The sequence below is a fragment of the Podarcis raffonei genome, chromosome 6, assembly GCF_027172205.1.
Source record: "Podarcis raffonei isolate rPodRaf1 chromosome 6, rPodRaf1.pri, whole genome shotgun sequence".
Classification (NCBI taxonomy): domain Eukaryota; kingdom Metazoa; phylum Chordata; class Lepidosauria; order Squamata; family Lacertidae; genus Podarcis; species Podarcis raffonei.
In genome coordinates, this window is record NC_070607.1 from 81317613 (window position 1) to 81334778 (window position 17166).

The 17166-nt window shown below is 43.2% G+C and overlaps 1 protein-coding gene across 2 annotated transcripts in view; it reads right to left on the reverse strand.

Annotated features, from left to right (window-relative positions):
- Window positions 1-3424: 3424 nt before the first annotated feature.
- The window catches only part of RIPOR3 (RIPOR family member 3), a 107489-nt gene continuing 93747 nt past the window's right edge, over window positions 3425-17166 (reverse strand). For both annotated transcript variants that reach the window (XM_053394248.1, XM_053394247.1), the window contains exons 16-22: window positions 16454-16589; window positions 15212-15373; window positions 14537-14695; window positions 9502-9704; window positions 6948-7031; window positions 6393-6483; window positions 3425-4537 (exon numbers count right to left, since the gene is read on the reverse strand). In XM_053394248.1, coding sequence (XP_053250223.1) covers window positions 4437-4537; window positions 6393-6483; window positions 6948-7031; window positions 9502-9704; window positions 14537-14695; window positions 15212-15373; window positions 16454-16589 — 936 coding nt within the window. In that variant the 3' untranslated portion in view covers window positions 3425-4436. The remainder of the gene's footprint in view (window positions 4538-6392; window positions 6484-6947; window positions 7032-9501; window positions 9705-14536; window positions 14696-15211; window positions 15374-16453; window positions 16590-17166) is intronic.

Here is a 17166-nt window from a genome sequence, read left to right on the forward strand (position 1 = left end):
CGCAAGTCTTCTGTCGCACTCCTTATTATCCCCATTGCATAGCACCATCCCATATCTCTCTCTCACACACACTTTCTCTTTCTCTCTTTCTCCCTGTCCTTTAGGGAGAGGGGAAGGAAAATACAACCAAAATATATCCACTAGCATTTGCAAAATTGTTTTGGAAAGGACCAGTGTTCTTAAGCATCGGTATCATAATTTGGAATGTAAAATGCAACTTCACTCTAGACCTGCCATGTGAAAAGAATACGCTTTCTGTACAAAATGGAACAAGAAGAGTTTAAAATAATTCTTAGAGCTCCTTTATGCTGCAGAAATGTATCTCAAGGAATCCCAAGTAGCTATTGCTGGACAGGGGGTGGGCAGGAGGGGGACTTCCTTTTTGGAGAAAAGCTGAGCAAATGAACTGGCTCTCCAAATCAACAAGTCATTTTGCAAAATGCAAGTCACTGCTGGTGGCTTTTAGTTTTATTGCCTCCCCCCGCCCCCGCCGCCCTTGAATAAAGATTTCAAGTTTGGCTTTTATTTGGCTTAAGATCATGCTGTTCAGTAGCCAGGCTTAAGCCGTCTGTCCTCCTCTGCAGAAAAGAGTGTCTAGCCTAACTCAAAACAGATCCAGGTTCTGTTCTGCTCCATCTGAAGATGAAGATTTGAGTTTTTTGTTTTTGGTATAGCTTAACTGACCATAGCTGCTAAAAGGAGGGTAAAAGTTTAGACCAATCATGTATTTTGTCTCTTTGCTGGATGATATGATGGGGGGTAGTAAGCTAGGACTTTGTCAACTCTTCTTACTGCATTCAACTGAAATAATAATCATGCAGAAGAATCCTTTGTCGGTGCTGCAGAGAGCAAGACAAATGCATTCATTAGAGTTGTAGCCTGTTTCAAAGTAAAATCATGACAATTGACCTTACAAGTGTGACTGATCAATGCTTTAAAAATTCTGCAAAATTCTAATTATATAGCACTTAAGTACCATCTACCTTAAAAAAACAACAACAACAGAGTAGACTTCTCACTCCATATTTATTTTGGTTCGCCACGACGCTCACAAACTTTAGCTCTTTGGGTTTTTTTCCCTTGAACCACTGGATCTTGGGGAAGGAAGGAGTGGTTGGATCAAAAATAAATGAAGTCAAGCTTTGCATCAAGGGCTTTTCAAAAGTACAATAATAATCTTCAGGTAGTCATGGGAAACTTAAGACACACACGCAGACAGACAAAGTTACCTGTGAGATTGCTGTTTAGACCATAATTTGAAAGGAGGAATACTCAAGCAGTCAATCTTCAGTAGTACAGTAATAGTGCAAGCGTGAAAAATACTGATTATGAGTATAGAAAATGGTATAGCTATATAATGCTCATCTGTGTATTTTTACTATACAGTATGTGATTGCTTTGTCCCCATCTCTCTCTCTCTCATTCAGTAGGCTCTTGTTGAGAAGCAACATTAGTTAGCACATTTTTATTCAGATGCATGTATAACCCCCCCCCCAAAAAAAGAGAGAGTCCTGGTCAAAATCCATGTGCTTGAAAGTTGAAAAAGAGTTATATATATATATATTTCTGCTTACCGATGTACCCAGATTGTATTTGCATGATCTGATTGTTTAAATGGCCGTGGTTCCAAGAGTGTTGCTGAAATGTCTTCGTTCAGCCAATAGATTGGTAGGTGTGCTCTTTTTAAAAAATACAACAACAAACCAACAACCCACAAACATCAGGTTACCTGTATCTTGCCTAATAACTTGGCATGACTTTCTATTCAGTTTTATACGTCTGCCGTGCAACCCGGTTGTATGCCACTCTCTTAAGCTGAGTAAATATTGTACAAACATTCCAGAGGGTGTACAAAGCCATATTCACACCCCTCTCTCTCTCACACACACACAACACACACACACGTTCCCTGCAGCAAACAGGTGCCCAGATCCATGGAGCTGCTGTCTGAAACCCCAAAGGAGCAGCTTTTCTTTCTCTCTCTCTTTCTCTCTCTCTCTCTCTCTCTTTTGAATAGGCCATCAGAACCAAAGTGAGATTTGAAATCTGCGCTTTGTTGTTATATAGAGGATATGAAAATCAAAGCTCTTGAACTTAGCAGCAGGTGATAAATGAATGGTAATATTATTCCTTGGGGTTGTTGTTTTTTTGTGGGGGGAATGGTTGAATTCAGAATGTCTCTCCTTAAAAATCCACAGTGACTTGATTGTACTGTTACGTCTATCCCCTTCTGCGAGGAAGAAACTAAAGATCTCCCTTGCTAGCCAGAGATACGGGGAGGGTGGACTGGCTACCATATCTCTCCTGGGTTTGCCAGTATTAGTGATTTGCCTTTTTATCCTATTTGAACTCGAGAAGGACTCGTACTGTAGTGAAAACATGCAGTGGAATTGCCCTAGTCAAAAGCCCGGTGAGGTGTGTATAAGGCTTATAATGCTGAACTTGTAAGCATTTTGTTTTGGTGTCCTGTCTATGTATGTAGTAGTTTGGGTGTGTAAATACAAGTAGCATTTCAAAGTGGATGTATTGGTTAACCTATTCTCGGGATGGGGGCAGGGGTGGGGTGGGAAGCGGGGGCCGGAAAAAAAAATATCCATGTTTAAACTTGTTAGAAAGTTAGTGAGCTGCTCTGCTATATGCCTTAAGCAAATATATACTCATCAGGTCTTTCTTTTTTACAGATTGCCATAGAAAAGTTTTTTTTAAGAAAAATAAAATAAAATCTTTAAAAAAAACAACGAACAAGCTAAATGTTTTGGTATAATACGTTTTCAGGTATATTGTCTTTTGTGTAAGGCGCTGCAATGACCTCACAGTTTCAGTAAAAAACTGTACAGTTTTTCAATTTCCCATAAAGATTTTCAGTTCTCATTTTAGCTGCAACAATAAAATTCTTTTGTAAAGAAGCATGTCTCTTGGAGTGTCTTCCGCTTCCTCTTTCTAGTCCTGAACTTCTAAACTTCATATTGCTGCTGAAGCCATCTCCTTTGTGTGCTTTCCTACCTACAACATCAGCGTCGCCTAACTTGGTTCACTGCAACTGTGCATTAGCAAGAGAACCAGGAGCAGCACCTTCCTGATATTTTTTCCTGTCAAACTGCTGAATACCTTCGTTCCTCCAAAGCATCTCTCTTCTAATGCTGTGTTTTGCATTGTGTTTTAAATTATAACTGGAAGAAGAATGCAATTGACTTTTCAAACATTTTATTAAACTTTAAAAAAGAACAATATGTAAACTAGCCCCAGCAATAAATACTGAAAAGGTTTTTTTTTAATAATAAAAAAGCACAAAGTTCTGTATAAAATATGTACATTAAAGCAAGGGGCCAGGATCCAGTGATGGGCAGCTGCATATAAACACACACACTCAGGGATGGAAGCGTTTCTGTTCTCAGCAATTGGCAAAGGACCACTGCCCCCCACCCCCAACTGCATTCAGCTCCTGCCAGCACCACCTGTGTTAAAAAAAGATGGTACGTGGTGTTCATCAGCATCTGCACCTGTTTACTCAAATGTGCATCTCACCAAGCTCAGTAAAAGATCAATGTAAATGTGCTTAGTATTGCAGCAACAGTCCACTTAAAAACAGCTTCTCGGTTAAGATTATAAACCCAGAATTAAGCACTCATGGGAATAGCTGGCTTCTCAGTTTTTCCTGGCGCTAGATTCTGGTGTGTGTATACTAGAAGAATGGTTCAGGGGCTTAATGGTGGGAAGTAAGAGGTGAGGATTCTTTAGCTGTTAACCTCTTCCAACTCTGCAATGCTCTAGGGTCACAAACCCCATGTTTTTCAGTCTTATCTTAAGACCCCAATACTTCCGCTGCCAGAACAAGGTGCCCTTTGAAAGAAGATTTCAGGTTAATTTACTGTCGCTAATTACTTTAGAGATTGTGTGGAAGTCCTTGTCCACAATATTAAGCAAATAAATATGCAAGTTATTTTCCTATGGCCTAAAAAGGGGGGGGCAGGTTGGATTGAAGTTGCAGAGGGCTGCAAAGTCTTCATTAACACCACTCACTGCAATCCCAGTTTGGCCCATCCTTGTGGTTTTCTTTTTCTCTCCTTTTTGAAACACCTTGGTTATTCCTAAGAAAACATCTCACAGTCAAAAAAGAAGCTGCTTCTGTCTCCTCTCCTCCAAATGGAGAACTTCAGTGCAAGATTTTCGGATGCCTTCTTAGTTCAGGGTGAATGTTTCCTGTGATACTGAAGACGAGGGAGCTGATATTTAATGGTTTACACAGTACCTTTCTGGTTATAAGATCAGAGTCACCCAAAGAAATTTTGCACCGTGCAGAAACTCTGCTCATTCTCGAGATAATTTGTTTTTAAATCCAGCCGAGACAGATTTAACATTTGTGTGCTTTTTCCACACTCTTGTAGCCGAATTGCAGATGGTACAAGATTATCTGGCCTCTCCCTCAAAGGTACTGCTTAAAATACTGTGATTTCTATTTCAGCTTCTTGGTACATGGTATCCCTCAGCTCACAGCAGATCTTGTCGATCTTTTCAAAAGCCAGCCGTCCTTTGTCACCTGTGAAGAAAGGGAGAAATCAGGAGGTTGACTGCTGTTGTTGGATAAGCGAAGTTTTCTTTGCGCACGACTCTTCCCACTTTTACAATTTTGCGACCAATTTTTCCCAACCACATGGAAAGAATTTATTATGAAGAAAAGGCTTAGGGCCTGCCTAATGGCTCCCCTGGCAATATCCAAAAGTCAAAAAAAGGATATTGTTGACCTGGAACAGGTACGGAAAAGGGTGAGCTCAAGAGCAGAGCCATGGCTTAGATTGAGGGAACATTCACTGCACATTTCAAGCTGATGATTTCCCCCAGAGAATCCTGGGAACTCTAGTTTGCTAAGGGTGCTGAAAATTGTAGGGGGAACTACAGTTCTTGTGATTTTGGGGAGGGAAGTTGTTTGCTTTAAGTGTATGGTACAGTGGTACCTCGGGTTACATACGCTTCAGGTTACAGACTCCGCTAACCCAGAAATAGTACCTCGGGTTAAGAACTTTGCTTCAGGATGAGAACAGAAATTTTGCTCCGGCGGCGCGGCAGCAGCAGGAAGCCCCATTAACTAAAGTGGTGCTTCAGGTTAAGAACAGTTTCAGGTTAAGAACAGACCTCCAGAACGAATTAAGTACCGGTACTTAACCTGAGGTACCACTGTATGGATCTGCCCCCAAATGACTGAAGTAGCTGGAAGAAAACTCCATTGATGAAACCGGGGGGGGGGGGGCTTTTCAGTTTAGAAAAAATAGTACGAGAATGGAGAGAAAGGCTTCTCTGTTTCTCCCTCCCACATAGTGTTAGAACCTGGCCCACCCAATATAGCTAATATCCAGTGTTAGAAGATTCAGGGCAGACCAAAGGAAATACTACTTTACATAGCACATGGTCACATCAGCACATAGCTATTAGCCACAATGGCTGTATTGTTCCACCTTCGCTACAGGTCTCTCAAGGTCACAAGGGTGTTCCAAGTCCTGCTTTGGAGATTCCCATGGGCATCTGGTTGGCCAGTGAGAACTGAATGCTGGACCAGATGGGCCTGATCCACCAGGCTCACCTTATGTTCTTATAGTTAAACCATGGAGCCTGTTCCTACAGGATCCTGTGATAGTCATCAACTTCACGGGCTTTAGAAGAAGACTTGGACCTATTCATTCCTCCATGAATAGGTCCAAGGCTTCTTCTAAAACCCGTGAAGTTGATGACTATCACAGCATCTAGCCAAGGCAACAAGCCACTATGGATACGTTCTGTCTTCTACCTCCACTGTTGGAGGCAGTATGGGAAGTAGTTGCTGGGAACCCCAAGTGGGAAGAGTGCTTTTCTACTCAGGTCCTGCTTGGGGCTTCCCGGGCATCACGTTGGCCGCTGTGGCAACAGGATGCTGGAACAGATGGACCATTGGTCTGATGCATCAGAACCAAGCGTAGGTTTTTAAGCAGTATATAATACCTAGAGCAATTGACAAAGCTGAATAAGGGTGGACAGGGAGCTGAAATGATTTAACAAGACTTCAGGGTGCAGGCCAAAGTCAATTCTCATGAAGATAAAAGGGCAGAGGCGGTTGGTGCTGCAGGAACAAGAGACAGAGTTTCGTAGGAATGGGGTGGAAGGGTTTCTGTTGGTGTGTCCTTCCCTTGCAGGAGTCATTTGTGCTGTGCCATGCTCTTTTTCCAGAAATCTGTCACAAGAACAGTGCTGGGAATTGAGGGCAAAAGAAGATCCGCTGCAGGGGCAAACAAAACGGAGACCACTACCTCAGAGCAAGCGGCGATGCTTCTCTAAGCCAAGGCCAACTAGCTGTTGCTTCTGCTTTTCAGCTCACTATTCACTCATTTGAAACCCATCTGCAGGGAATCGTTATAAGCACTTACCAAATGAAAGAGTCGTTTCTCTGGCGGCGTTCCGCACTTCCTCTGATTCTGATAGACACAGTCTGGCAATTTGCTCTATGCTTTCCACACCCTGTTATATAAAAGAAGCAGTGCAGGAGCAGCTGTTAAAATTATTTCAGAATGCTTCCTAACTCTTTACATCAATGCGCTGACTCAGATGGATGGATAGCCTGTGGCACTGGAGATCTAATAAATTGGAGATTTAATAAATAATCCTCATAAATAATCTGTAGCTCTATTATTTATTATTATTATTATTATTATTATTATTATTATTATTATTATTATTAATTACATTTGTGTACCACCCTTTATCCATACATCTCAAGGTGGTTTTTCAACTAGGTTCACCCTTTAACAACTTTCATTTTCGTCTTTGTATGTGTTTTCTTATGCCCTCTCTGTGTTCCAGTTTCCAATACTGTACAATGATCATGTTTTTTGGTGACTCTTGCGCCCTCTCCTGGCTGCCTGTGACTCTGCACATGCACCTCTCTTAACGACCCCACTGAACAAGAATTTAAAAATACTCACTCTGAGGTTTTTGAGGGCCAGACATGCGGCTTGCTGCAATTTCGCATCATCGTTACTTAAGGCATCTGTGTAAAAAAGCAGAGCCTGCAAAAGACAATGGCGCATTCAATGACATGGATAACATTCCCTCCTCCTCTGCTCCAAAGTGCCCTAACATAAGATATTGGAGCCTCCTAATTCTGCTGTTTCCCCCACAATTTCCAGTGCTTCTCTACCTGTGAACAGATGTTTCTGGGAGATACCAGGAAAGAATAGGAAGAGGAGAACAGGGTAGGTAAAGGTAAAGGGACCCCTGACCATTAGGTCCAGTCTTGGCCGACCCTGGGGTTGCGGCACTCATCTCGCTTTATTGGCCGAGGGAGCAGGCATACAGCTTCCGGGTCATGTGGTCAGCATGACTAAGCTGCTTCTGGTGAACCAGAGCAGCGCACGGAAACACTGTTTACCTTCCCGCCGGAGCGGCACCTATTTGCACTTTGACATGCTTTCAAACTGCTAGGTTGGCAGGAGCAGGGACCGAGCAATGGGAGCTCACCCTGTCGCGGGGATTCGAACCGCCGACCTTCTGATCAGCAAGTCCTAGGCTCTGTGGTTTAACCCACAGCGCCACCCGTGTCCCTTAACAGGCTAGCTAGCAAGCAGCAATTACAGTGGTGAGGAGCAGGGCCGTAGTTAATGGGGTGGGGGCGCTCGCCAGGGTCTCAGCCCTGGGTGAAGCCTCTAGCTAGGACTAGGTCCTTCTTGTCTTGAGCTGCTGAGCACCAAAAGGATGCTAACTTGCAAAGGGAAGCAGGAAAACCTGGGAAACAATCCTCCTTCCCCTTTCCCCCTGTCTGTTTTGGGAGCTTAGTTACAGGTAGGTAGCCGTGTTGGTCTGCCATACGTGGAACAAAATAAAAAAATTCCTTCCAGTAGCACCTTAGAGACCAACTTAAGTTTGTTATTGGTATGAGCTTTCCTGGAAGTGTGCATGCAAACGAAAGCTCGTACCAGTAACAAACTTAGTTGGTCCCTAAGGTGCTACTGGAAGGAATTTTTTAATGTTGTTTTGGGAATTGTGTGCAAAAGAGAAATCCTGGAGAAGGTTGCTCTCCAAGCAAAATTGAAAAGGGGAAGTTTTGTTGCTTTCTTCTTCTTCCCTCAAAGTCTCAGAAGCTTTTATCATGATTAAACAATTTAAATGTCAAGTTGATACTTTGGAGTATTGCTTGCTTATGTGTTTGTTCTCTCTCTCTCTCTCTCTCTCTCTCTCTCTCTCTCTGTGTGTGTGTGTGTGTGTGTGTGTGTGCTTGGATCTAAAGGACAGCATACATGTTTACACCATAAAAAAAAATCCTTCCAGTAGCACCTTAGAGACCAACTAAGTTTATTATAGGTATGAGCTTTCGTGTACATGCACACTGTATCTGAAGAAGTGTGCATGCACACAAAAGCTCATACCTATAACAAACTTAGTTAGTCTCTAAGTTGCTACTGGAAGGAATTTTTTTTATTTTGTTTTTACTACAGCAGACCAACACAGCTACCTACCTCTAACTGTGTTTACACCATGTGAATACATAAAGAGGGCACTGCTGCATACAATCAGCTACAAAAACCGAATCCTCTTTATACTGAAAATAAAATACCTGCAATGAAAGAAATGTGATGCTGACATGCGAAGCACGTTTGTTTTTGTCCCTTCCTGTAATTTGGGAGGAAAATGTAGCCAATCCACTTTAAATTCTTTAATTGCAATGGTTCAGCAGCCAGCGATTTTTTAAGGAAACTTGTGGAGTATTTATTCTTTTATTTTATTCTTTCGAGCCTTAAACTGAAAGCCTTCACTACTCAGAAGAAAGTCCCACTGAATTCAATGAAGCTTACTCCCAGGTAACTGTGTAAAGATTCTGCAGTCTTATACTGCAATATTAAACATTTCTACTCAGAAGTAAGTCCCACTGAGTTCAATAGGACTTACTCGCTGGTTTGTTTCCTGGTCATTATCACAGTTTCCATTATTATTATTATTATTATTATTATTATTATTATTATTATTATATCATACAGTCATAATACTGTACTTCATAGAATTCCTCAAAGGATCTGTTACTTAAGGCTGAATGAAAGTCAGGTACATACACAGACAATTTTACTATTTGGAGAGACTCTCTCTTCTCCAGCCTCTTTCAAACTACTTTTTATGCCCTTTATGAACAAGTGTGTGTGTGTGTGCGTGCGCATGTACACAAACAAGTGGGGTGTGTGTGACAAACTAGGTCTTTGCCCCAGGTGACAGAAAGCCTAGTTTTGGCCCTGGTGCGTTTCAGCCCTGCACAACGTTTTGGTATTTCACTGCCTCAAAACAACATCTGAAGGCCATGGAACAGCCAAAAGTCCTGGTTGACTACAATGGTAGACTAGATGGGCCTTTGGCCTGGTCCTGCAGGACTCTTCTTATGCATGCAAACCATTGCCCCTACCACTCAGCTATGGCCCCTTCCCATACATATAGGCATATATTATCTGGATGCAGCAAACGAGGGAATGCCAAGCAAAGTGGAAAGCCAGTTACCTTTTCCCTGAAATTCCTATCAGCTGCCGCCCGAGAGAGACACAACATGGCTGCCTTGCCCATACGATGGTTTTCATCAAGCTGTAGAACGGCAAGGAGCTGTAAGGTCTGTGGAAGGGGTTGCAGTCGGCTGAGTCGCTTCCCTTTCAGTTTCTTTATTTTCTTCATTCTCCCAGGACGCTGCAGGTCCTCAGTCAGCATCACTGCGGAGGAGGAACCCAACCATAAGTGGATTATGGCTCTGAAAAGCTATTTCCGATTTATTCTCTCTTCCCTCCATGGTATAATGTCAAGGTAACTTATTCTACAACAGTTTGCATGCAGTGTGTCATAGCATTTGCACACAAGGACTTTTCTGCACCAACAGGACTTCCTCTCCCCATGGCCTCCCTTGCCCACCCCCAAATCTTCTCCAAAGAGTTGAAGGAACACCTCCTCAACAAATTTGGGAGGTATGCAGGGAGAGGAAGTCCCATCGCATAGGCAGAAATCTTTGTACTAAAACAATGTTTCTCAAATTTGGGTCTTCAGCTGTTTTTGGACAACTCCCATCATCCCTGACCACTGGTCCTGCTAGCAAGGGTGATAGGAGTTGTAGTCCGACAACAGCTGGGGACCCAGGCTTGAGAAACATTGTGCTAAAAGGACAACTTCATTGGACACAACCCCAATGCCTTTTTTTGTTTAAAGGTATACAACTGCAGGTACAAATTAACATTTAAGGTTGTTAAATCAGACACTGGTCCACCCAATGCGCTAGCAACTTTGACTAGGTCACAGGTAGAGAAAGATCTTTCTGATCAACCCAACAGCTGAGTTGGAAGATTGTGAGACTCAGTCTCAGGGTTCTTGCCCAAGGTTGGACTAAAAATTCCTGCACTGGAGGGGTTTGGACTAGATGACCCTCGGAGTCCCTTCCAACTCTAAAATCCTATGGTTTAATGGGAAATTCTGGGGATTGAACATAGCAAGACTCCATCTGCCACAGCACCCTGTTTTCTCCAGCAGCCAATCAGATGCATTCAGCCACAGGCATGATAGCAACACTCCCTCTCATTGTTGCTCTCCAGCGGCTGCTAATCATGGCCTGTTGCCCATGAACCTAACTAGGAATCACTGATTGACTGGCAGACTTTCCTTCCTTGGAAGTTTTGAAACAGAGGTTGGATGGCCATCTGCCCAGGGATTCTTTTTTTAAAAAAAAAGATATTTATTGAAATTTTCAAAAAAATAAAAACAAAACATAAAGAAAAAAAACAATTAAACACACATACAACTTACATTTCTTACTGTCAATGACCAATTTCCTTGACTTCCCCACACCTCCCCTTCTTGTATTCCAGTTCCAATTTTTAGCTCAGCAAGTTCTTGTCCCCAAACTTTACCTTATTTTATCTAATTCATTTTAGTTAACCAATTTTAACTTATAAACCTTAATCTTTATACATCAATACTTATTCTTCAAAATCTTTTTCTAGGTTCACCCCCTCAATTTAATTAACCAATTTTAACTTATAAACCTCAATCTTTATACGTCAATACTTATTCTTAAAAGTCTTTTTCTAAGGTCGGCCCCAATTCCCTTCCCCAAAATCCCCATTTTTATGTTAGTGGCAATACCAAATTAATTAAAACAGAATATAGTTATACACCCTTTGGATTCCCAAAGCCCCACCACCCCCTTTCCCGGTTTTGAACCCCAACAAAAAGTCCATCAGTCCATCTGCAGTCAGCCTGGCGACCTCACGTCCGAGGCTCTCAATTCTCTCTCAATTCCTCTCTGCCGGTTTTTTTGATAGTCCTTTATATTAAACTCCGAATCTCGAAGGAGCTCTGTCCCAATAAGGTCCATGTTTCTTCCAGCCAGGCCTCCATATTTAAAAATGGAGCCAAAATCTTGTTTCCTACTTCTCTTAAGTCCAAATGTCCCAAAAGCTCCAGTTTCCACTTTAGCCAAGTTTGTATTCCATAGGTCTTCAGATCTCCACATAGGGAGATCTCTCCATTCTCCATTCTTCAGTTCAAACCAAATTTTCATCATCCTGATCTTATTTTCCTTTATATCCATCTTAACCGGCCTCTGGCTCTCCTCAATCATCTGTGGCATTATAGCTCCTCCTTCTTTTTCCTTCGAATCATCATGTTCCTCTTTCATCACATTCTCGGATTTCTCAAATTTCTTTTCATATTCAGCTGCAAAAGTTTTTAAGTCAACTGCAAAACTTTCCTGTTCAACTGCAAAATCTTGAGTCAAGTCCCTCCCAAGCTCAGCAACTTTATTTACTGTTCCATTCAGTATTATCACATTTGTTGCCAAAACATCACTCTGTTCTTGCAACTTTCCCAAGAGAAAAAAAGTCTTCTCCTGTTCAGCCAGTATTCTTCCACTTACAGCCATTTTTGTAATGTCCTAAACCCCCTCTAGAGGGATTCTAGTTTCTTAATCTCTTCCAGTTCCAACCCAAAAGTCAAATTAGCCTTTTCTTCTTTATTTTTAACAATTTGTTACCAAATTGTAACGAGTATAACCAGCAAAGACAGCAGAAACAAAGTTCTCCTTTTTTCCCAACTTTGACAGCTAGTTTAACAGCTGTCAAAGTCTTTATGTCTCTTCCGCAGGCTCTCTCACCGATCGCTCCCGGGTCTTGGGGGAGGGGTGAATTCCGTTCTCAATGTTAGTTCTTATCCTCCAGCACAATCACTTAAATTGCCCCAACGTAGAGTTAATTGCTTTTCTCCACAAAGAAGAAAGGTATTCTCACAACCTTAGTAATAAAATCCCTGCTTTACGATGTTTACAAGGCGGGTAGGTGGACTTCCTCTTTACACCTTACCCGCTCGTGCCTAATTCCCAAAGAAAATTTCCCTTTTAAGTCCAATTTCCGTGTTACTCACGGGTTGTTGCTTTTAATCCAAATGTTCAGAGAAAGAAGTCAGCACTCTCCATCCATGGCATGCGGCTTCACTCAGCAGGGGAAGCAGTCGACTCACAGCACCGCACCGCTCTCCGTCCCCCGTTCCAGAGCCTTTAAAAAGGCTCCTTTGTGGGTCGGGGGGGCGCAAATTGTGCCCGCCGAGTCACCAGGTCCACAGGCTTCAGCGCCTGTGGTTTCTGAGGGTCCCCGCGTCGCCGCCGCGGCAGGACCCGACCCCTGCTGAGCCGATTCCCTCCGGAGCTCGGAGGGAATCCGCCATTAGGCGATAGCGCTAACCCGGAAGCCTGCCCAGGGATTCTTTCCGAGCACAATTCAAAGCGTTGGTGCTGACCTTTAAAGCCCTAAATGGCCTCAGTCCAGTATACCTGAAGGAGCGTCTCCACCTCCATCGTTCTGCCCAGACACTGAGGTCCAGCGCCGAGGGCCTCCTGGCGGTTCCCTCACTGTGAGAAGCCAAGTTACAGGGAACCAGGCAGAGGGCCTTCTCGGCAGTGGCACCCGCCCTGTGGAACACCCTCCCACCAGATGCCAAAGAGAAGAACAACCACCAGACTTTTAGAAGACATCTGAAGGCAGCCCTTAGCGAAGCTTTTAATGTTTAATAGACTATTGTATTTTAATATTCTGTTGGAAGCCACCAAGAGTGGCTGGGGGAACCCAGCCAGATGGGCGGGGTTTAAATAATAAAATTATTATTATTATTATTATTATTATTATTATTATTATTATTATTATTATTGCATTGCAGGGGTTTGGACTGGATGATCCTTTGGGGGTCCCTTCCACTTCTACTCTTCTATGATCATATGACTCACCCTCCGCAAATTTGTTTAATCACCCTCTTAAGTCACCTAGGTGAGTGCCAGGACCACACCTGGTGGCAATTAATTGTGGATATTATTTAACGCACAATGCAATGACGGTGAAGACGTTTGAATGACACTGAGGACCAGTATGTTAAAAGAGGAGGAGAAAATCCTCTCTCTCTCTATCAACTTAGACCACCCTAGGCATAATTGAATAAACTTCTATCATGTCTCCCTGTCCCATAATCACGTTTTTGCCTCATATTTGTGTTCACTTGATTCCTTCCATTCCTAGGTAAAGGTCAAGGACCCCTGGATGGTTAAGTCCAGCCAAAGGAGACTATGGGTGCAGCACTCATCTTGCTTTTCAGCCCGAGGGAGCCGGAGTTTGTCCACAGACAGCTTTCCAGGTCATGTGGCCAGCACGACTAAACCGCTTCTGGCGCACGGAGCACTGTGACAAGTGCCAGAGTGCATGGAAACGCAGTTTACCTTCCCGCTGCAGTGGTGCCTATTTATCTACTCACACTGGTGTGCTTTCGAACTGCTAGGTTGGCAGGAGCTGGGACAGAGCAACGGGAGCCTACCCCTTGCGCGGATTCAAACCACTGACCTTCCCGATCGGCAAGCCCAAGAGGCTCAGTGGTTTAGACCACAGCACCACCCATGTGCCTCTAAGAGCTACCTGCAAGGCTACCAATTTGAACGAGCGCTTGGTAAAGTGCCCCCTGGTGGGCCCTGAAAGAATTGCCTACCAGTGGCAGACAGCAATAGCAGCACACATATCACTGTGTTGCTCTAGGTCAGCCGTCCTCAGCTGAATGCCCTCCAGAGGTTTTGGACTACAACTCCTATCAGTTCCAAACAATGGTCAGAAATGATGGGAGTTGTAGTCCAAAATATCCAGAGGACACCAGGTTGGGGAAGAGACTGTTGTGAGAAATCAAAATGGTGGCACACTAGAACAATCTTCAGTTGTTTCCAGGAAGTGCAAATAGCCAGCACTTATCCTATGAACCCTGCTGATCAGGGGCCACCACATCAAAAGCCCTGCTCCGAGTTGCCCTGGAGCAGCTTCTGATAGCCTTGGGACTTGAAAGTGAAACTCTCCTACAGAACACAGTGACCTGCTGGGTACGGCTCAAGGGACAGGACAGTCTCTCAAGTAGCTATCATTTCAACATGCAACAGCCAGTGGTGGGCCTTGGAGATTCACCCTATATAGTAACTCCTAACCTGGCAGACACCTGACCAAATCTCAAATAGGGTCTCCCTCACCAGCCATTCATTTACCTTCTTTAGCAAATCTGGCCAGGTGTTTTTCCAAATTGTTCACGTGGTGCTTCTCCAGGTAGCTGTAAAACTGGAATAATGTCACTGATTCAGCTGGGAGATCCGTCGAGGAAAAGAGCAGGCTGCCTCCAACTATCTGCTCCAGGAACAGCTGCAAAACTGAAAGGGGGTGCATAGAAATGAGGCGCGGGATGTTTTAAACAAAATAAACGTGAGGCAAGCAGTTCTATCTAGAGATGGCCAGGGCTTGGATATTTGAATTTCCTCCTATACATTGGAAGATAAGAAGATCCTTGCTAGATCAAAACAAAGGTGCATCTAGATCAATATTTTGTGTGTAACCACTATTGCCTAAACACTTTCAAACCTATCCTCACTGCATTCAGAACTAAACAATAATGCTGTGTTGTTGTCTTTTAAGGAAGTTGAAATTGTGAATATAGTAATGGGGCAAGTTATAAATGCTGAAGAATTATTGTTACACAGATTACATTTTTATAAATGGATACATTTTCCTTTTAACCAGTCAGTGGATATTTTAATCATTGCACCGCTTTGGATTAACTGAAATCCAAAACTGCTGCCAAATTTTAAAAGTGATCAACACTGGGCAATCACAAGCAAAGGCACAAATACAATCGTGCATCTCATGCACCTGGGGTAGATAGGTATTACCTTTTTCTATGTGTCCTTGATAGTTCTCTTTTGTTTTGAACATCAGTATGTATTTCAAAGGGTTCCAAAATCTCTCCGCCGGACAGAATAAAATGCTCCCCCGCTCAGTGCACTCACTCCAAATCTTCAGGCAGCGCTTCTGCTTTTTAGCTTTTTGAATGACTGCAAAAAAAGAATAATATGAATGTCAGCAAGGTGCCTGAAACTCATTTGCAAGTTAAAAGTGAAATACCAGATGGTATGCCTTTTCTGCAGTGGCTCCCCCATCTGTGGGATGCTCTTCCCAAGGAGGTTTACCTTCATTATACACCTTTTGGCACCAGGCAAAAATGTTCCAATGCCCTTTTAAAATCGGGGGGGGGGCTGTTATTGGGTTGTTATTGTTTTTATTTTGAATATGCATTTTGTGATTTTTTTAATTTTGATTTTATCCTGTGAAATGCCCTGAGACCTACAGGTATAGGGTGGTGTGTATATATGTATATGTGTATAAAATAATATGCCTAAATTGAGCCTGTGCTAATCAGTATACATGCCAAAAGGAAAATATGCACAGATAGGGATACGTAGACGGATGCATACGTCACCAAATCACTCCACTAGCATTTTACTAATCTCAATAAAAGCTTGATCCCAAGCTCCCAGATCAATATCTGCCTTCTTGAGAGTTTGAGTCACATCTGACGTGCAAAGGTATGCGGGGCGGGGGAGTGATATGTCCAATGCGGACTTTTTGTTTTGCACACAAGTGAGAGCTGGGAGGCCAATTAGAAGTGGAAGATCCATTTGAAGGAGTGGCACTTGGTTAAGGAAGGAATTCAAGATCCTGTGGCTCTCCAGCCACTCCAACTCCCATCAGCCCTGTCAACATGGCCAATGGAATGGAATGATGGAAGCTGCAGTCCGACAGAGAAGTTGAGAGAAGGGGGGGAGTGAGAATGGGTGTGTGCTATACGTATAAGAACAGATGCACAGATCGCGTAGGAATGCATTTGCTGGTGTTGGTGTCCAGCTGTGCACATGAGGGCATGTGAATTGGATGTGTGTGAGAAACTGTGTGGGGTTATTCCACCCACTTTACTTTGATCCCACTGGCTCCTTGAACGTTAGCCACAAGCAAATGCTGCCCTTGGTCATAACAGGTCCTCCATCCCCACCCCCTGCTAAACGGGGGCTGAAAAACAGAGGATTCTTGGGAGTGTCTGTTCCACACCTTAAAGTTTTGGACATCTCTTAACTTACTCTCTTCCACAGAAGTCAGGTTCCGCGGCACAGAAGCAGCCAGAGCAGAGATTATCTCCAGAACATGTTTCTGTTGTGACAACTCTTCCAAAAGGCTCTGCTGGACAATTGGAGCTAAGTTTGGCAGGACAAGTTTCTGGAAGCAAAAGGAGGGAGCAGTGAAGAGGCTACTGCTCAGGGTTGTATACTAAGCAACGAAGCAGCCAAGTTCATCTGCACATGATCCAAAACTTCCCCAGGGCCATCGGGGAGAACACCTGCCTCCCACCTCTGCGGCTGGGACACACATTGTCAAATGCAACCCAACAGCTGTGAGTTAATTGCACTCTGCTGAGCATGGATATGAATAAAGCCACTTCCTTCCTTTTGAAATTACTGTGTTGTTGTAGTGCATGCCGATAAGCAGCTGCCAATATTATGGACCACAGAGAAATGCGCAAAGAGGACTCTTGCAATACCGCAGCTCTTGGGCTGCAATTAAGGCTTTTCAGTTCATTTCGCATTTACAGGTGAATCTAACAAATCTGCATTTTTCCAAAACAATATGAGAATCGAAACAAACACAGCTATCTTTCTAAATTTGCACTTATCCGACTTCTGCAGTGCAATTCTACATCCAACCAATGTTTGCAAAAAGGAACATACTAGGTAAAAGTGTGGATATAAAAACTGCACATAGGTAAAAATGACACACAAAGATGCATTAAATTTGG